Source organism: Macadamia integrifolia, unplaced genomic scaffold (genome assembly GCF_013358625.1).
Source record: "Macadamia integrifolia cultivar HAES 741 unplaced genomic scaffold, SCU_Mint_v3 scaffold1840, whole genome shotgun sequence".
Lineage (NCBI taxonomy): Eukaryota > Viridiplantae > Streptophyta > Magnoliopsida > Proteales > Proteaceae > Macadamia > Macadamia integrifolia.
In genome coordinates, this window is record NW_024868378.1 from 68,199 (window position 1) to 89,152 (window position 20,954).

General features: G+C 40.0%; 1 protein-coding gene and 1 non-coding gene across 3 annotated transcripts; both read right to left on the reverse strand.

Annotated features, from left to right (window-relative positions):
* Positions 1 to 589: 589 nt before the first annotated feature.
* On the reverse strand, positions 590 to 20,418 carry LOC122064958 (nuclear transport factor 2-like). Of its 2 annotated transcripts, XM_042628739.1 has the most exons (11): positions 20,101 to 20,418; positions 19,847 to 19,916; positions 19,600 to 19,737; positions 19,177 to 19,462; positions 18,867 to 19,084; positions 18,387 to 18,552; positions 18,178 to 18,299; positions 18,026 to 18,091; positions 7,589 to 7,693; positions 1,830 to 1,896; positions 590 to 1,367 (listed from the first exon to the last, which is right to left on the reverse strand). In XM_042628739.1, the coding sequence occupies exons 2-11, from the start codon at positions 19,895 to 19,897 to the stop codon at positions 1,078 to 1,080; spliced, it is 1,509 nt and encodes a 502-aa protein (XP_042484673.1). In that variant the 5' UTR covers positions 19,898 to 19,916; positions 20,101 to 20,418; the 3' UTR covers positions 590 to 1,077. The 2 variants fall into 2 exon arrangements, with proteins under 2 accessions (XP_042484673.1, XP_042484674.1); XM_042628740.1 differs by lacking the exon at positions 7,589 to 7,693 and having other exon boundaries at positions 20,101 to 20,411.
* LOC122064962 lies at positions 6,882 to 6,968 on the reverse strand. The gene has a single exon (XR_006135868.1). It is a non-coding gene; the product is annotated as a small nucleolar RNA snoR128 (small nucleolar RNA).
* Positions 20,419 to 20,954: the final 536 nt, after the last annotated feature.

Here is a 20,954-nt window from a genome sequence, read left to right on the forward strand (position 1 = left end):
ACATAGCTCCCATCGGTGACAATAATAGAGTATGTATTTGGAATAGTCTCTGCTAATAAGACCAAAGAAACCTAGGATCAGGCCATGTGATGATTGAGATTGGAGTGCAAGTTGAAATGGGTGAAAAAGGTTAATATCCTGGATCCATCTGCTAATATTAAGCATGAGCAAATCAAGTCTGATATCCATGCTCTGCCTAAGCTTTTGATTCCTTCTTGTCCAGATGAATTGGCAAGTTAAGGCAATTACAAAGAAGAAAAAACTAGACACAAATGTAGAAATCAAAGTTTCTGCTGCAATATGTGAAAGCATAAATAAGAGGTACCATGATGGTTCTCTGTTCGAAGAACCAACGTTCCTACTGCCCAGGTTCTTTTTTAATAGAACAGGAAAACAAAAAAGATGCCTTCACATGAAACACTTAAATTTTGGATGCAACATAATTGTTTCAAAATGAAACCCACTTCTTAAACAATCTAAGTGGGTAATTGGGGCTACATTGTGGTCCAAGATGCACAAGATTTCTACTCATTGAAATTACTAGAACAAGAATACCATAAAATAACCAAAAACTACAAGACATTCAACATAAAAGAACAAATCTCATCACATATCTTATCGCGCTGTGTCGCTGTCAACAGTTTGTTCCCCTCAAAAACAAATCTGGGAAATTAATAATTTCAGTATATTCCAAGTCCCATTGCCTTAATGGAGTTCCTAAAAGAAATTAAGAGGCACATGCCCTGAGTTTTTGTTATGTTTCATGAAAAGAATAATTAGCTACAAAATAACAAAAAATGGGCAGAGAATAGTTAAAAGGTATACAAGATTTTAATAACACACTACACAAGCAGATCTACCAACTAACCATATACCACCTACCTAGTGCCGCTTATACCCAGATGGACAAACCAAAAAAGGTTAAGAGTAGTCCTGATTGAAAAATAAGAAATGGCGTCTGTTAACTCCTACAATGGCAAGGAAAAAGGCTGCCCATCCACATGCCATCTAACTAGTGTATCTTTAATCTGCAGAACACAAACAGGGAAGATCAATTTTTCACACCTTCAGAAAACATTAAGCTGGAGCAGGCACCCTTGATGCCACATTCTTAGCTGAACCATTAACAGCTAGACCACCAGTGCGGCTCACACGCCCACCATGGTCAGCCCTCTGGTTTCCACCCTCAACTCCACGATTCAATGATCCTCCCCTGCTACCACTGCCACTCCTGTTTCCAAAATCGCTCCTGTTATTAAAATCATTTCGGCCATAACCTCTGCCATTGCCATAGTTTCCACGCCCTCTTGCACCATCATTCCTGAAACCATTCCCTCTCCCAGATGGAAATCGACCTCTGTTGTTCACTGCAAAAAGGAATCAACCAATTTCTCAATCTAAAAAGGAATCAACCATTTCTCAAGTTAAAGACAGAAAGAAAAAAGTCAGTCCGACATGGACATGCCCACACCCACGCCCACCCCTTTTTTTTATAGGTATCCATACTCTCTTTTGTACATGGACATGCCCACACCCACGCCCACCCCTCAAGTCATTGATCCTGAACACACACCACATACAAGTTGTACCAAGGGCTTGAGATGCGAACCAAAAATCAGTTCCCTGAAAGTGTCAATCAAAGCATATAACCACCCTGACAAGTCCTCATAGAATCTAAGCCAAGTTTAGTGGAAGATTTCTCTCAGAGGGTCTCCTCTTCTTGTCAGTTAGGACAAAGTTATCTCAAATTGACCAAGGATGCAGACTTCAATTGCAACTGAAAAAATGAAAAGAAGATCGACAATAAGAAAAAAAATATCCACACTTACCTCGGGAACTAGAAGGTCGCTTTTCCTCGACCACGGCTTGGCGACCACCTATAGTAATGGGTGAAGCCTGAACAAATGAAATATAAATCTCAGATGTATAAAAATACTGAAAATATCTCCATGAAGTTGATAGGAAAAGGTTCAGTTTTTTTTTTTTTGGTCGGGGGGAGGTGGGGAGCAGGGGGGGGGGTTTGATATTAAACTTTAGAGCATCCAAAATTAATAAACCAAAGTTTCCCTTGCATTGCAGATTCAATACAAGTGAATGAAACATTAAACATTGTAGGGTAAATTACACTTGGGGAACCTTCAATTTGACATTTTTTTTTTTTTGTGAATAAATAAATTCATTAGCAAAGAGGAAGGACAAAGGGGGGGTTTACAAAAGGATGGGAGACCCCAATAAACAACAATGAGTGTTCCTCGGGGAGTCCCTGCTAGGGGCAGGGGCACAACATCTTGAGCTTGGAGCTAACGTCGAAATAGATGGCTTTCCAAATCATATCGAAAGAACGGGACTTCCATACGCTCCATCCAAATATGATTAATGGCGGCACAAAAAGCAAACTTTCCAGCAATAGCACAGATAGAGGGCCCAACAAAAGTCATGTCTATCAAAATCCATTCCCTAGAGAGAGGCAAAATCCTTCTCCTAACAGGCCAGTAGGCTTTGAGAACATTCCTCCAGATTTTGAAAGAGATGAGGCAATTGAAAAACAGGTGATCAGTGTCTTCAAAACCATTCCAGCACAAACAGCAAGAGCGAGAGACAAGTATGTGCCAGGGGAGAAGGAAGGATTGAGTGGAGAGGCAATTGGAAAGGGCTCTCCATGCAATGAAGTTGTGGCTGAAATATGGCCTGGGAGCCATAAAATCCTGCGTTAGGGGACAAGAGGTGAAGGGGAACAAGAAAATTGCCAATCAGAAGTGCCAAAGAGGAAGAGGTTGGATTTGAAAAGGTTGATACAGAGAGCCGAGAGATTTTCAAAGAGAAGGGAAGACATGATGGATGTAATGGAGAGGGGGTCCGCTTAGAGAAGATCATGAGATCATCGGCAAAAGCAAAGTGTGTGAGATTAATGGCTTTGCACTTGGGGAGGGGGGAGATGAGGTGGAGGTCAATAGAGGATTGGAGAGAGCGTGAGAGAACCTCAAGGGAGAGAGAGAAGAGGAAAGGGGAAAGAGGCATCTTCACCGGATTCCAACCAAAGAGGGGAAATAGCCCATTGGGCTACCATTGACAAGGATGGAAAAGCAGGGAGAGGGGATGCAAAGATGAATCTAGTTTATGAAACTGAGGGGGGAGGCCATATCCCAGAAAACAGAAGCGATGAAATCCCAACGGATGGAGTCGAAGGCTTTGTGGATGTTAATCTTCATGAGGGTAGAAGGAGAGTGAGACTTGCGGTCAAAGCCTCTCACAATTCTTGACAAAAGATGATGTTGCCAGCAATGAAGGCAGACTGGTTTGCCATATTATATTTGGAGTACATCATGTTTCATAAATGTCATGTTTGAGGTGCCTTCTCTTTTCATAATTCCAATTTTTTCCATAACCCCCACCTCATCAGCAGCAACACCATCAACAAAGCGAGGCCACCAACACCAACTCTGCCGCCCATTTTTTTTCAGATGATGGTGAGGACGATGATGCCAGCAGTGGCTACTTCACAGCAATGGCTGGGAGTAACTCGACCAAATCCTTTTACTGCCTGACATCCATCCTCCACTTTAACCATGAAAAAGTGGATACAACCAACAAAAGGTTTTGCTTGGCTGCAAAATAAGAGGCTGCTTGTATAGCTACTTTTTCAATACAAACAGGTTATAGGAACCCATTGAAAATGAAGAAAGTAAATGATGTTTTAAGGCAGAGACGCAGAGTGAGGTGGAAATAACCAACACAGGGGTTTGTTCGCTGCCTAAAAGAAAAGAAAAAAAGAAAAAAAGTAGTCAGACAAAGACAGTGATCCATCTCTCACACACACACATCCAACCAGAAAATTTCTCCTGAGAAAAAAGCAAGGAGAAAAAGGGGGGAAAGAATGACTGAGGGAGTGTATTTGTGTTAGCCTGGGAAATGAACAGTTGAAAAACCCCATTGCAGACTAGGACTTGGATTTGGAAAACCCTATGTAGAAAGGTTTTGCAGTATAAATTGATCAGAAGGTTGAGGATGTGGCCATGGGCTCTGAACCCAGACGTGAGCATGTGGGCATGGACGTTCTGGGCAACGGAGTAGGAGATGGAGACCTGAGATTACTAAAAACAATGATGTTTTCCAGGTTTCAAACGAATTCAGGGAGACTGTCACATTTGGCACACAAGCCGATGACTGATTCGAGAGGAAATGACTGCAAACAAAAGAATGCACTACGGATTGTTCGTTCCAAAGTGGTAAGACTGAATCTGTCTCCACCAATATAGAAAGAGTCTGAGCAGATCAACCAATACAATTGCAGAGCTGAAGTACCCGAGGCCTCGGTGGCGTGAGAGGGAGATATACTATTTTGTTTGAAATTGATTAAGTTCTGTCTATACACACTGCTTTCCATGTTTTTAGAGTTTGAAAGAGTAAAGAGACTTGGTGAAGAATCTGTTCAAAACAATTTAACCCGACAAATTCTGGGTTTTATTGTTGCAGAATCGGAGGAAATGGTGAATTGGGTGTGAGAAGCACTATTTCATTTCTGACAGATTTTTCTTTTTATGAATGGAAAGTACTGTAATATATTTTTTCTTTTTTTTGGGTGAATAATATAATTCATTACCAAGAAGAAAAAGAATATACAAGACCCCTATGAAGGGGGGGGGCAAGAGCCGCCCTCAGAGAAGAGAGGGGGCCCGAAGCAAGGATGGGGAGAGGCCCCAAGATGCAACAATGTGGCTATTCCTAGGGGAGGCATTACAACTTTTGGAAATCTTAGAGACCTTAGCTTTTACATCAAAGGAGATGGAATCCCAAATCTGACTGAGAGTACGAGAATTGGAGGTCCATTTCCTGTGGTTGCACTCCATTCAAATCTGGTTAATGGTAGCGCAGAAAGCGAGCATCCCCACAGTGTCGCAGACGGAAGAATCCAGCAAAAGTCATATCCACCCATAGCCATTCCCTACGAAAAGGGAGGATCCTACTCTAGGGCCAGCATTTTACAAGGATTCCTTTCCAAATGGAGGAGGAAGTAGGGCCAGCATTTTAGGGACTGTAATTTGTTGTGAAGCCTAAGAAGGCATGTTTTTGGTGGAATTTCATGCAAGAGCTAGCATTGAGAAATTGATCATTTATCATACATGTGCTTGAAAAAAAAAAATATTGATGAATCTTCCGAATAGAGAAATTCGATCAAAAAAACTTCCTTTTCCTTCCCCATAAAACAACTCTTCTTTTGAACTCCTCGTAAAAAGTCACCCTTTCACAATATTTCAACTTTACCTAGTTCCGCTCTTCACCAAATCAGAAGCAGCAAAGGGCGGGCATAGGGGAGGGAGAGAGCACCATGGGGGATGAATGGAGTACTGTTGGGACCAAGGTTTAAACTATCGGTATAGGGTATCATATCGGAAAGGTGATTTTAAGAGACATATGGTATCGGAGAGACGCAAAATACACTAAATATACACATGGAAAATATTTAGGATACATGCGAAATACAGTTTTGAAGCATAAAACACTATAATAAGTAATATATAAAATATATCATGAAGAAAGATGAGAACAAAGTACAACGAGACAAGTTCATTCAATTGATTATGTATAAAGGATAAAGTTTCTTACGTGTACTAATACCAAAAAAATAAGTCATTTTCAGTTTGGGGAAGATATAGGGTCTAGATGCACATATCATTGCCAAAAACCTACTTTAATGCAATCATTCGGATTGTTTTTCACTAACCTAATGATCCATTGCAAAAAAAAAAAAAAAAAAAGAACTAAAAATCAATATATAAGCAAAAAGCTTTGATAGAAAACTGTTCCAGCACAAATCTGGTTTCAATCCTTGATTGCAGGTTGTTTAATCATCAAATGATGATAAAATCTACACTACTAGAGTCGCTTGTGAACATAGAAACAAGGAATCAAGTTGATTTTGCCAAGACAAAATTATTTAGAATGCTTTACAGGAGCTCTTTGTAAGTGTTTTGCAGTCATTGATCATGTTATATAGTTTATAACAGATGTGGCAAGTGTATTGATAAGTACAACCAGATTGACCCATAATAGTAGATGCTTTTTTAAGTATCGTATTGGTACCCTAAAGGTATGATACCTATAGGTTAGTATCGGCAGATACATTAAGATACTTACAACATTAGTTGGGACAGAGCAGAGGGCAAGGGTGCAGGAGAGAGAGAGAGAGAGAGAGGACGGAGGCCACAAGGACGGGAGAGAAAGAGAGGGAGGGGTGAAGCAGAGGGCGGTAGCAAGCTTCGTCAGGAGAATGTGACGATGGTGGTGGGGAGTTTTTGGATGCATTGTTGGAAAACCAGGTTTTGACTCAGGCAAGTCACCTAAGTCGGGAAAAAAAAGGGAAATCCTGGTCAAGAATCATGTGGACTCACGTATTAAAAAAATGGAAGAAAAAACGCTACACGCTAGTGTGTCTACGCCTAGACACAACGGATGCAAAAAGACTGCGCTGGCATGTACCTGCGCCAGTGGGGTAGCGCTCTATTGCTTTATAAGAAAAAGACTCGATCCAAGTCACCACAAATTTCACTTGACTCAGAGTTTTCTGTGTCCTGAGAATAAGCCGAGTGTTGTCAAGGTCTGCGTCCCTCCACCAATCTCATCACCGCCAGTTGGAAGTTTCACCATGGGTGAAAAGAAACTCAGTCCTATCGAAATAATCAAGAATGTTTGTAATCTACACATCGGACAACTAAAATTCATCCCACCATCAGCCACTGAAACTTGAGAATGAAAGCTTCACTAGAGACATTTTCTTACCATATCACTCAGAATCTCAGGTTTAGCCACTGAGATTAAATGAAATTGAGAGATAAATCTCAAACCTGCCTACAAATAAACCAGAAAAAGAAAAGGATTTACTGTTGCTCAGGTAACCGCTCAGGATTGAGCACCACATCAGCACCCAAATGAATGCTTTCGATTAATTCCTCTAGCACTCATCATCGCAACACATCAGCAAAACTGGAATTTTTTTGAGAAAAAAAAAAAAGAAACGAAAAGAAACTTCTGCCACAGAAGAAGAGAAATAGCAGAGAGACTCAGGATCATAATTAAACTCAGCAAGGCAAATCAACTGTTACAAGTATACAACTACGGGTGTCAAAACCTAGCCCAAACTGATGAAACTGAGCAAAGCCGACCGAAACCAAACTGAAACCAATATAAGCTTATTGGATCACGTTTGTTTTGTGGGACCGAAACCAAACCGGACCACATTGTAACTGATAGGACACAGAACTTAAAATCGGACCAAAACTGATACCGACCAAAACTCATAAAAAAAATATTACATATATTGCATACTTTTGAATACATTTACATGGTAAACCAACCAAAATGATAAGAAAAAACCGATAAAAAACCAAAACCGGTAAATTCCTATTGGTTCATGTTTCATTTTCACAAATTCTCACACTGAAACCAATGAAACAGAACCAAAACTGGCCCAAACCAACTGATAATAAGTGAACCCATTTGATGATCTTCATTGTCCTTAAACCAGTCACAAATCCAGAAATTAAAAGATGAAAATTTTGATGAAAGAACTTAAAATCATAAAAACCCATACTTCCGAAATGTGAGGAACATGGAAGTTGGAAGTCCGGCTTTGTTTGGCATGCACCCTCTTTGCTGGATCCTCATCTTCTCCATCTCTGGCCACCATTCGACAACGCTTGCAGTAACCAAAGCAAGAAAGTGAAGGAATAGACTGATCATCCCAAGAAATCACCATTTCTTCTACTAATATTTTTGCCATTTCAGAGTAAAGAGAGGACTCTTGGAGTCTTGGGTTGAATATAAAATCACATGATAATTTAAATAAGAGAAAGACTGCATTACTACTTGGTTTCTGAGGAGTCAACAGGAATCACGGATAGAAAATGATATATTTAGTGCCAATAGTCCTCCACAGTGTACACAGTACACACTTTATCAAATATAAATCATACATTTAATGCCTATCTAGTCATCAGTCAGTGTCGTTTGTATTAAATATATTAAAATAAATGAGTTAAAAAAGAAGGGAAAAAAAAAAAGACTTGGGCCTGACCAGGAATGACTCGCTCGACTTTCCAGGTTTTGAGGCCTAGTCAAGTCAGAAAACCTGGTTTTCCAACAATGTCAGGAGGTGGTGGTAAAGCAAAGTTGGAAATATGAAAAATAAATAAATAAATAAATAATCAAAACATAATATATCAGATGTGGGTTACCCCAAGTGTAGTTCCTCTATAAATTAGGTACCCCAGGTGTAATGTACCCAACATTTTTACGATCTTCAGACTACAATAATTTAAGAAAACACAATGCAATTTGAACATTTTTACCTCAATTTTATACAAGTGAAGAAGAACAAGTAACAGATGCTTAATATTATAAACCAGAAAGAGGAGAAAAATCACTGGGTCCATTACTACAATGTAATCATAATCATCCAATGCACAGAACAGTGGCCAAAAGCTATATTTTTCCACTGAGAACTAAAAAAAAAAAAAGGCAACCAAAAACGAAAAAAAGAGCGACAAAAGCAGAAATGGATCAATGCCACAAACAAAAAGGATTGTCTAAATTCATTTGATTAGACACAGAGATCGAATAAAAATTTCTAAAAGGACAGGGGTAAACACCATAAAGACAGGATGAAGGCCAGAAGGACAAATGTCAGAATCCATTAATCACCAGATCACAAAACGACACAGATCTATAACTGGCTCCCAAGGGCAAGGATAAGAAAGTATCACACAATAGTATCCCCAGCCCAGCACACAACTTAAGAAAATCATCTAACTTCTACCAGTTTTTCAAATGCTAAGGGCGTGAAAGTGAAACAACACATTCCATGTGCTTAAAAGAGCGAGTTGTAAACCAGACAATATAAGCTGCATCATAGCCATTCCACAAGTCCCCTTATTTTCTGCTTCATGGAGACTGATTGGGCAATTGCTGAGGACATCATTCCAAGATTAAAGACTTATCAGTAGATGATCAGCAATATGTGTAGTTATTTATCTTGTCGTATTTTTATTTTTATTCATTGCCCAAACTATTATGTATATAATGTTGTAAGGGAGTTATTAGGAAGTTATTGCTAGAGAAACAGTTGGGGAGTAGTTATTGCTGGAAAAGTAGTTTTTGGGAGTTATTTCTCTTTCTTCATTTTCATTTTAAAAATCAGTATTTAGACAAGACAAGGAATGAATGGATGAATGAAATGAATGGATGAATGAAATGAATGGATGAAGGAATGAAAACAGGAACTGCTCCCCTCTTGCAGTGTGTCTCTCCCTCTCAATTTCTCTCTTCTTCTTCTCATTCTTGATATCGGTTCTCCCTACTCCCTCTTTTCTACTTTTCTTTTCCCCCTGCTTCTTCTCTATCTGTTCCCTGCAAATCTTGGAGTGAATCCAAGTTGGTGTGAAGCCAAGCCTCTTTCTCTTCCCTAATTCTAATCTTATATGCTACCACTCTCTCACTTCCCTCTCCCTCATTCCTTTTCTACCAGTCCCAATTTTCCCAATTTTGACTTAAATCATAGCCTTGAACACTATGGAGATTCATCAATTAACAGCAAAGAGGTAACGGGGCAGCAAAGTGTAAGGTTAACGGCCAGGATTTGGCCCTCTTTCAGGCATCAGTGTGCCCCGTACTGCTGCATCCCTGCTTGGAGATACATGGGGGCCTATTTCGTAAGCGGCTTCTTCCTTTAGGGGCTTCTAAAATGAATATTAATAATGGTCCAACAATGGGGATTGGGAAACATAAGATTTGAAGTTGCCACCTAGAGTTAGGGCCTAGGACCCGATGGATGGGCCCAATCCATAAGGAAAGAGTCCAAAAATTGGTCTTGTCCAAAGATAGGTAAGTGGTTGTAGAGTTGGGAAGGTGTTAGGCACCCACACCACCCGGTTGAACCAATCTTTCTATTAAATGCTTAAGAACGAACATTCTTCCTTAATTAATCATATACCGCATGCATGGCTAAGTTATTGCTACACTACTAATGTACACTACCACGTATGAATTAAAAAGTCTACATTTTGCCTACTGAGTTGAGAGGTTATACATGTGCTCGACCCCTGTTTCAGGTCAAGAGGAGTGGGCCCCTGTTGTTGCTAACACAGACTTCGGTGACTGTCCCCTGGCTCAAGCAAAGGTGGATTTGACCGTGTGCTTTCCTTCTTTGGAGAATTTGGCATTTTTATGACCTTTCACAGCTTTGAGGAATTTTTGGGATTCTTTAAGTTTTTCAAGGTTTTGGCATAGGAATCGGGGTAAAAGAATCTAAGGGAATCTGAGTGAATCATTAGTTGAGGGAGGAAAGAGGAGGCAAGGAGAGGCAAGAAAGGATTTTCCTCAAACTCTTGGAGCTCTTCAGCTCTTGATGTGTTGGTCGGAATTGAGCAAATGGTTCTATTTATAAGCATATAAAGAAGTCACAATTTGGTAATTCTAGGGAATCCTCGCAGGTCTTGTCATGCTTGGCGGGTCCACCAGCGAATTCGCGTGTGGCGGGTCCGTCAAGCTTAATAGCACCATCAGCCCCTAGGGTAAAAAATTTCAAACATTCGGGAGCGATTCCAGGAGATCCAGTGGTCCTATTTTCGCACACGATATATCATCAAAATAGTCTCTTGGATAACTATCCAATTGTGTGGGTTTTGAACTCATTTTTACTCAGAAAAATTTGAGATTTACAAGGAAGGACTTTTCCCCTATTGCAAATTGGGCGTATTCCGACAATCCTTGTTCATGTCGTTCCCACACCATCATAGAGTATTTAGAATCAACTCTTCAGTATATAGTATGTTAATATCATGTTCCACAAGATCGTGCATGATTTGGCTATGTAAACGTCCCGGGCCCGATTATAGTTTCAAGTCTAACTAGGGTTTCAGGCTAGGCTAGGGTTCTAGGTTGTTGCTAGGTCCAAATCACTTTAAAGGGCTGAATTCTCCTCTGATTGAAATTGTAGGCCTCGCCCACATCCTGTAAATCATTATTGCCAGAAAAGGTGACAAAATTGGGTGTCTACAGAATGCCCCTTTTTGGTCGAGGCTTGTGCCATAGCCGAAGGGCAAAGAAAAGAACTACCCTTGGTTAGGCCAAGAGATGCCTAGGATGGCCAATTTCACCAAAATACTACTTGCTTGGTCTCTAGTTGCCAAGAGCGACCAAATGACCAAAATACCCTTGCTAAGGTCAAGAAATATCTAGGATGGCCAGTTTGACCAAAATACCATTTGCATGGTCTGTAGTTGCCCAAAGTAGCCAAATGACTAAAATACCCTTGCTTAGGTCAAGAGTTGTCTAGGATGGCCAATTTGACCGAAGTACCCTTAGCTTGGTCTATAGTTGCCCAGAGAGGCCAAATGACCAAAATCTTAGTTAGGTCAAAAGATGCTTAGGATGGCCAATTTTACCAAAATACCATTTGTTTGGTCTGTAGTTGCCTAGGATGGCCAGTTTGGCCAAAACACCCTTCACTTAAGCCATGAGTGGCCCTAAGTGATCACATCGGCCAAATCAATCAAGAATTGTTGCCTACTAACACTTTGCAAGAACCGAACATAAGGATCCGTTGAACGTCTCCCTCAGCGACCACCAGCTCTGGTGAGATCTCAACTCCTAGTTAATTCGATTAGATAGGACCATGTTAATTTCTTAATTTATCAAGATTACCCGCTTAAGTTTGTTAATTGATTTTCGACTTTCAATCTTTCATTTACTAAAGGATTTCTCGAGTTTTTATCGATGATTAATTCGCCCATGTTTTCGACAGTACATGCTATAGGTGACAAAATGTGGTAATTCTTTTCTGTTCCCTTCGTCTGTGACACAGGCCTCAGCCAAAGAGGGGCATTCTGTAGACACCCAATTTTATCCTCCGCCTCCCAACAATGATGATTTACAAGATGTGGGTGAGGCTTACACTTTCAATCAGAGGATAATTCGACCCTTCGAAGTGACTTGGACCTAGCAACAGCCTAAAACCCTAAGTTAGCCTGAAACCTTAATTGATCCCATAACCCCAATCCGGCCAGAGACCTCTACATAGTCAAATCATGCCCAATCTTGTGGAACATGATATTAGCATACTATATACTGAAGAATTGATTCTAAGTACTCTCTAATGATGTGGTAATGCCATAAATAAAGATTTTCGGAATACCCTCAGTTTGTAACACAGCAAGAGTCCTTCCATGCAAATCTCAAATTTTTCTAAACAAAAAATGAGCTCAAAACCCAAACCATTGGATAGTTCTCAAAAAGATGATTCTGACGATATATGGTGCGCAAAAGTCGGACCTCTGGAATCTCTCGGAAGTTTGAAACATTTTACCGCAGGGGCTGATGGTGCTACCAAGCTTGACGGACCCGCCATCGTGCTAACGTGCCCACAAATTCACTGGCGAACCTGCCAAGCCTGACAAGACCCGCAATAAATCCCTAAAATTACCAAATTGCCACTCCTTTATGTGCTTATAAATAAAACCATTTGTTCCATTCCCACTAACACACCAAGAGCTGGGAAACTCCAAGATTTTAAGGAAAATCCTCTCTTGCCTCTCCCTGCCTCCCTCCTCCCTCAGTCAAAGATTCCCTTAGATTCTCTTGCCTTGATTCGTGTGCCAAAACCCTGAAAAATCTAAAAATTCCTCAAATATTGTGAAAGGCCTTAAGAAGACCAAATTCTCTGAAGAAGGAAAGCAGATGATCAAATCCACCTCCGCCCGAGCCGGGGGACTCACTGAAGTTCGTGTCTACAACAAGGTCCACTCCTCTCAACCCGAAACAGAGGTCAAGCACAGGTATACCTCTCAACTCAGTAGAAAAAATGTAGACTTTTTAATTCATATGTGATAGTGTATATAGTAGTATAGCAATAACTTAGTCATACACGCAGTAAAGGATTAATTAAGGGAAAATGTTCGTTCTTAAGCATCTAGTAGGAAGACTGGTTCAACCAGGTAGAATTGGTGCCAACACCTTCCCAACTCCACAACCTGACACTTACTCTCATATCTGGACCAGACCTATTTTTGGGCCTTCCCCTTATAGATCGGGCCCACCCATCGGGTCCTAGGCCCTAACCCTAGGTGTGACTCCAAATCTTATGTTTCTCAATCCCTAATGTTGAACCATTATTAATATTCCTTTTAGAAACCCCTAATGGAAGAAGCCGTCTACGAAATAGGCCCTAATGTTATCTATAAGTAGAGATGCAGCGATGCAAGGCACATGGATGCCCAAAAGAGGGCCGAATCCCAGCCGTTACCCTTTCACAAAGGAAGACTTTTCTAGGATTCCCCAAATCTGTCATACATCAGCAATTGTAACAGCTGGATAGGTCAGTTGCTCTGTGGATTGGCCATGTTTCAGATTTCAAAGCCAATCTCAGCCATGTCGTCATCCTACACTTGCAATGGTCCAAAGATTCGCTTTTTCAATCAAAATCAAAAATTTATTTTAACCGGTGTGAAATCCAACCAGGATGAAATTTGGCACGAGCATTAGGTAACATCTACCATGTAGCCACAAAGTTTAAACACCACTTGGCTGCCACATAGCACCAACCAAAGGTCTTCCGGGAGAAGCCATCTCTCCAACCAGTTGGCTCACCAATCTCCCATAAATAATAAAAATATTGTAATAAAAAAGTGGCATGTTTAAATAGATAAACAAAGTTAAAGATTAAAAACTTAATATATAACAAAAGAAAAAAAAATGAGAACAAAGTTTCATAAACATAACTACCACCTAAGTTTTCCTACTCCACTCAAGTATTACAACGAAGTCATACACCTTCAAGCTTCCTATGCGACATGCATCGACATGTAAGCCTCATGCACCATAAAAGATGATTGCTTCAACACCTCCTAGACACACAGCTATTCAAAATTAAGATGAGACTACTCAGGCCACCTATCACCCCTACATGAAGAAAAGTACAACCCAAGCATCTGAGGTCTGCATGACTCTCCTCACACAGGTATGATGGGAAAATTAAACAAACACTAAAATAAATTGGCCAACCAAACTAGCACGAAACCTTTCTAACACAGAACCAACTTCCAATCTCGAGACAAGGCCACTGAAGCTCTCAATTGGAACAACGAACAAAAATTGAAGGGTGGGTGTCCATGTCCAATAGTGCCCACAGCTTCTAAAAGACAATTGAAACCCTTCTCTAGTACAGAAGATTCACATGCACACTTACTCGTTCCACCATCAAATTCCAAAGCCCATCATTTCCAAAAGGGAGTCGAGGAAAGATCCCATAACATGGTTGTACACCTTCTCCATGCTGAAAGTATACAGGACCTAGGGAATTCATTATCCAACCTAGTGTTCATGCACTTGTCATGATTAAAGGGATCCAAAACTTCCTGTCCTAAAAACACCTTGATGTTGCAAGAAAAACCCCTTAGGCTTTTGGAGGTAACACTAACGGACCTTAACAAGTATTCATAGCGAAATTTCATTTAAACGGTCAAGCTAAGAGAAGCTACTCTTGAGTTTATACTTTATGGACATGTCCACATCACCATCCATCTAGTCTGTTTAAGCTTAAGCCCATTTTCCCACATGGAAATATAAAGCTTAGATAAGTGGTTGAACACTCAACTTAGGTTAGATGGTTTCAACCATTGTAATTACAAGGTTAAAGCTCAAAAGTGACAGGCCATATTGGTTGAGATGGTACTATAAATTTGCCGAGTGCCTAAACAATGGATATTAATTGTAATGCCTATCCAACAGTTTATTTACAAAGTCAGAGCCCTCAATGACCCAAGCTTGGCAGCACGTCTAGCAATAGCATAGGCTTTAAGATCTTAACTCCTTTGAATAAACTGAATTTTTACTACATCCAAATGCTTTAATGGTATAGCATTTACCATTCCCCACAACCTGCACGTCAAATCTACTAAGGTGTTGTTTAACGCATAACACATAAGAAAGATTTCTTTCCTCAACCTTCTTAAAGTTGCTTCCTCTGTCCGTCACTCCTCGACAACATTCTGTACCCCCACCTACTATACAATATCTTTTAAGACTTATACATATATATCTATATATACATTTATCTGTACTTTGCATTCTTCTCCTTGGATGCATCCACAAACTTCAAGAAGACAGTCCTACCATCACAAAGACCATGAAGTTGATGATGGATTGTCTAGTGGGACTAGTCCAACCATTACACATCACAATCACTCCATAGTCTTCCCATGTCCACTATGTATCATCAATGTATTCCTCTAGCTCCTTTTTTTGTTGGGGAAAATGAACATTTTATAGTTCATATGCAGAGGGCTCCTTCAATCTGAGTCCAATTATATGCAGAGAGCTCATTCAGTCTTGGGACAAGACCAAGACTAAGCATGTCATTCCTCACCACTTAGCCTATGGTTATTTTAGGCCTGCCCCTAGATCTTTTAGCTCATTTAATCTGAATCCAATCACTCCTTACTTGGAAACTTTTGAATTATATAGTTCTCTTAGGTGGTCATTGGGTCATGGATCGGAATATGGGTTGATACAAAAATATAAAGAAATTTTCTTATTGTGCAGACTTTGATTTCTATTATTTTTTATGCTTAGTGGGGCTGTCAAAAATTCGCTATCTCATTCCTCCTTTCATAAAAGTAGGTTAGGTGATGGATTGTCATGGTGGTAGACGTAATGCATGTAGGACACTTTGGCTTGACCGATCTATATGGTACATCAAGTAGACAACCGATACCTTATTATAGTCTGTCGTATAAGCTTGCAGCTGATTTGTAGTGATGCGAAATGTTGGCAGACGTCACTTATTATAATTAGGCATAACCGGTCAATCTTTTTGCATGGATCCTCGCACTCCTCCTTGCTTGAAATCTCCATATAGCCAACCCCATTAAGTTGGGATAAGGTTTTGGATGTTATTGATGTTTGCTGTTGTTTTACAGCTACATGATATCTGACTCTTGTTGGTGCAAGGGTTCCTATTCTTAAGAAACTGATTATGCCTGGAAGCTTCCCAACTCTGTTTCAGTATTACATTTTTTGGCATGTATAAACCATTTCGCCTGCCTTGTCACCACACAACTGACCTTTCACCTTACTTATTATGTCCACAAGATATTTTCAGTAAGGATCCAATACATTAAATTTGAATTTAAGTTACAGGCTAGATAAAATGAACCTTGCCATTTATACCTCTTGAACTACACCAACTTTGTCCAAACTCTATCCAGTTATTGTCTTTCTAGTCAGCCTGCAATCCAGATATGCTATAAGCTCAAACCTAAAGGCATGCCACCATTTTTTAAACCCAATGCTATGGTGGTCCTGGTCCATATGCCCAACATGACTACCCAAATCTCAGACTCCATTTTTCAGACACACACTGCAAAGGTAAAAAATCCCTCAAAGCCCTAACTAACCAAATCAAGCATCTTTTTTCCCTTTTTTCCCTCTTTTTTTTTTTTTTTTTTTTTTGCGGGGGGGGTGGGGGGTGCGGGGGTGGGGGTTCAGTTGAGTCCCACTAGATACCAAATTGCTTTGCATGCATGATGGAGATGTCTTGGCTTGGCTAGACCGAAATGACTCTATATGGAGGCCTAAGCCAAGACGTAACCAACCCAAATAGGTTTTCTGGTCTGGCAAGGGTTGGTAGGCTACATAGGAGATTTTATTTCTAAGTTATTCTTATTTCATTCTCTTTGTTTTAGAAGGTAAGTAAATACCTAGGAGTTTCCCTTGGAATTAGTTTCCATTTTTGTTGGGTTCCACTATTACCCTTGGAATTAGTTAGTTTCCATTTTTGTTGGTTTTCCATCATTATACTAGGGAGTTTTTTTTTCTTTATATTGATGTAATTCCGTGAAGAGATCAATTGATAATTGAATGAAAGAACTGGATTTTGTTTCAAGAGAGTTGCGTGCTTGGGTGTGCATTCTTCCCTGTTTACAGTTGTTAGTTATTGTTCACCTTCTCTGCTGGGCAGTAATAACAACCACCAAAAGGAAGCTTGTTGAACCCTTGTCCTTTACCGGTTGAGATTTGGGTCAAAGGTTGCTATCTTAAAGGAAACTCAAACCCTAGTGTATCACCTCCAAAGTCTTTCTCTGCTATAAGTTACAAGACTGATTTCATGACCGAGCTCTACTCTACTGCCAGGATCTATTTAAGACAGTTCCCGCCTGAAATATCAGGCCAAACAGAGACCTGATGAAGATTTCTCTCGATCTGAAGTTTTCCCCATCCTCTGCCCTGTTTTGATCCATGGTTGAAGACAATACCAATCGTGAGTTTGCTGTTTTATTCTTTTTTTTATCTGATTTCCTATCAGACCCTTCTCTTTACCTTTAATTCTCTCATATCACATACTTCTATTTTCCTTCCTACTTTATCCCCACCAAATAATTACTAATTCCCTTTTAGTCCCATCCCCCAAGTAGCTCGTTAACTAATTTGGTTATTTCCAATTCTGCAACTCTCCTTATAACTTTAGTTTATTTACAAGATTGCAATTGTATTCACTATTTGAGTGTTTATTGTGAAACTAAGCTTTTGTGAATATTGGAATATTTATCAAACTGCCACTACATCTCGATTATTGAGTTCGCTCACAAGTGGGCCCATAAGCAAACGGAATAAGGTTTTTGAACCCCGGTTCCGCATCAATCAAAGCTGACGCAAGGTCATTTTCAAAGAGTCAACCACCAATAACCAATCAACCATGCAAAATCCATTTCAAGTAGCATTCTATCAGAGCTGCTGGCCACATTAAAAAATCAGAAAAGAAATAATGAAGACTGAGATGAATGGGCATTTACTTTTACATTTTACCATGTAAAAGAAGCAACAGAACAAGGAAATACTTTTCAAGAGGCAATTTCTGCATTAATAGATTGACAATGCTGGATGATAGCCATCATCTTATTTAGCATATAAATATATAAATATATATATATATGAAACTTAGAAAATGTCATTCAACTAGAAACGCCATGTAGTATACCTCTATCGCACTTTGCACGGCAGTTGCCACTTCAAATTCAACAAAGCCAAAACAAAATCCCTGTTGCTGCAAATAAGGACACTTAATGGTTTATAACATTACAAAATAAAAAAACCAAAATTAAGCGAGCAGTTGGTTGAAGTTAAGCATACCTTATTGCTTCTGACTTGAACACCATCACTCTTGATAGGTCCAAACTTCTTGAATTCTTCCTCAAGTTGTGCAGGTGTAGCATTTAGTGGGAGATTCTTGATGTAAATTGAGTGACCATCAGCTGCAACAAGAAAAAACAGGTAAGTGAACAGATTTTATGCATGGATTCTTGGGATTCAACACCAGTATGATCAACAGACTAACATACATTCTCCCTCCTGATTATTGCCACCATCAGTTGCATTTGAACTGGAAACTGGTGCCTCGGCTGCCTCGGCTGGAGGTGGAGTGGGTGCCACCGTTCGTTCCTGATTCGAAGGAGCTTGCCATGCAGGAGGAGGTGTAGGCCCTCCATTCTCTTTCTTAACCTTCACCTGCATTAACATCAATCATTTTACAATATGTTACTGCACTGAATGTCTAGGAAAAGACCAAATTAACACCATCCTCTGATCGTCCGTTCCAAACAACATGAACGCACCACTACAAAATCAGTCAGTTGGGCCCATGTAAAAAGTTACACAATGGGATATGATGCCACACACTATACCAAGTTACCAACCATATGCACGTCAAGGCACAAAGAAAACCAATAGAACTGTCACAAGGACTTGCAAAAAGGAAAGATGCCAAATATATATGTGTGTGTGTGTGTGTGTGTGTGCATTTTTTTGAAGATTTGACTTACAATTGAAGCATATGATTTCTTCGGCAGCTCTTCTAGGGCAGCAGTGTTAGATTCTGCCACCATCTGCGTATTGTTTGGAATTTCATCAACAACCTCAGCAACTGGTGCTTCCTCTTCAACAACAGAACCTTCCTCATTGTCTGAGGGATCATACACTTCCTCACTGTTAACTTCTTCCTCCCGCAATGTGGAGGTTTGCTCAGCAACTGGAGCAGGTTCTGTGAACGAGCAAGCATCTCAATGAAACAGGAGAAAACAACATATGATTATTAAAACCAAAAAGAAAAAAAAAAATTGACCTAAAGCATACCCTGCTCAGGAGTTAGAGCAGCTACACCATTAGGCAAACTCTCGCTCCCAGCTTGATGTTCAACCACCTCAACATATCTAAACAAGTCATTCAAAACAAAGTAGCCCTTGTCTTGAGGAGCAAGGAAAAAGGACTGCGTGAAATTCCGCCTCAGACCATCCTTTCCAGTGAGATACCCAGTCACTAGGACAATGACTCCACCATTGTGTGATTCCTGGGCATCCACTGTCTTAATTTCTGCTATACAATCGCTATAATCCAGAGAGAGTATCTTCTGATTGATAGCCTGTAGAAATAAACATAGCCAAATGTCGATTTTCAAACATTGAAAAACCAAGATATTAATAAGGGTACACTAAAAAGAGATAAGGTTATGATTGTTGTTGTTACTGTTGTCGTAAAAAGAGAGGGAAAAAAACTCACATCCATAGTCGTTATGGAACTCAAGGTTCCATCAGGCTCGGGGCGGCCCAGCTTACTAGTATCCTGGTAAAATCGAAACACGAGCTCGGGTGATTGATGAAGGATGTGGTAGTATTGGTGAACAAAAGCATTCCCCACCTGGAAAAGAGGGTAAATACGGAAGAAAAAGAGGGGGGGGGGGAATCAATATACAGAACAGACTATGTAGAGAGGATAGACCAGAGATGAATTAATAATTAAAACTAACCACTTGGGCAGTAGGGCAAGATCCAGCGCTAGGTTGCTGCGGCGACGCCATTAATGATCGAGCTTGGAACCTAATCAATCAACCCAATTATCGTTCTCATTATTGTAGGACAAAGAACAACCAAAAAAAATAAAAATTCATAGAACTGAAACCCTAAGCTAAAACATCATAAAATTCGATTAGTAGATGAACATATGGATCGGTAATCAGTATGAGAAGGATCGAAAAACAGAGAGATAGAAATAGAAACGTACCTGGGTTTTGTGTTTCCTCTAACCCTTCGCGCTTTCTAGGGTTATTTTGGCGTTCGGATCTGAGAGGCGCGAAGGAGCGAGGAAGGAGCCAAGAGGGAGAGGCTCAGAGTGTTTTTCCTATTTTGTACGGATGACTGACGAGAGTTTGTTCTCGAACTTGCTCATTAATTAATCAATTAAAAAATGTAGATGAAAGAGAATCAAATCGAGCTCTCATTGGGCAAAGACAAAAGGAAGAGAGCTTGGTTTTGCCGCAAGAATATATGACATGGGAATGTTGGCGTAAGGGTGGCACTTGAATGGAATGGAAGGTGGTGATTTGTGGATCCGGCTCCTCTATGGTGTAGCATGGTGTGTAATGCATATTTGACAGTTGAGAATATTTTAGGGTTTATTATGTGGATTTAGATTCTCTTAGCCAGGGTTGGTACTCTACTGGAGATGGACCAGCAAGACATAAAAGGGGAGAGAGAGTGAAATCCTCTGTTTTTCCTATTTCTTTTTCTTGTTTTGTGTCTTGTTGGTTCTTCTTCAGCCACCCCACTGCTGGAGATTTGAATCCCCATCCGTTGATTGTGGGCATGTCCAAATGTTCTCAGCCATCAATTGTACGTCTCACACATGATTTGCACCTAAAAAGGTAAAATAATAATAATAATAATAATAATAATAATGGAGTGTAGTGATGCCAACATATTACAATTAGGTATCATGTCCATTATCAACATGGTTTGAGGTTATCGGTCTTGGATCTGAGGTATCAGTCAATCTGAATCAGGATCAACATTATGCTGCGTATGGTAGTCATTTTGTTCTAGAAATGACGTTTCGTGTCAAAACCATAATTTTTTGTT

Coding starts and splice junctions, on each gene's coding strand:
- LOC122064958 (XM_042628739.1), bottom strand. CDS start 19,897: ATGGCGTCGCCGCAGCAACCTAGCGCTGGATCTTGCCCTACTGCCCAA. Junction 18,092..18,177: donor TTCAAGTCAGAAGCAATAAG/GTATGCTTAACT, acceptor CCTTATTTGCAG/CAACAGGGATTTTGTTTTGG. Junction 1,368..1,829: donor GCGACCTTCTAGTTCCCGAG/GTAAGTGTGGAT, acceptor TCCTTTTTGCAG/TGAACAACAGAGGTCGATTT.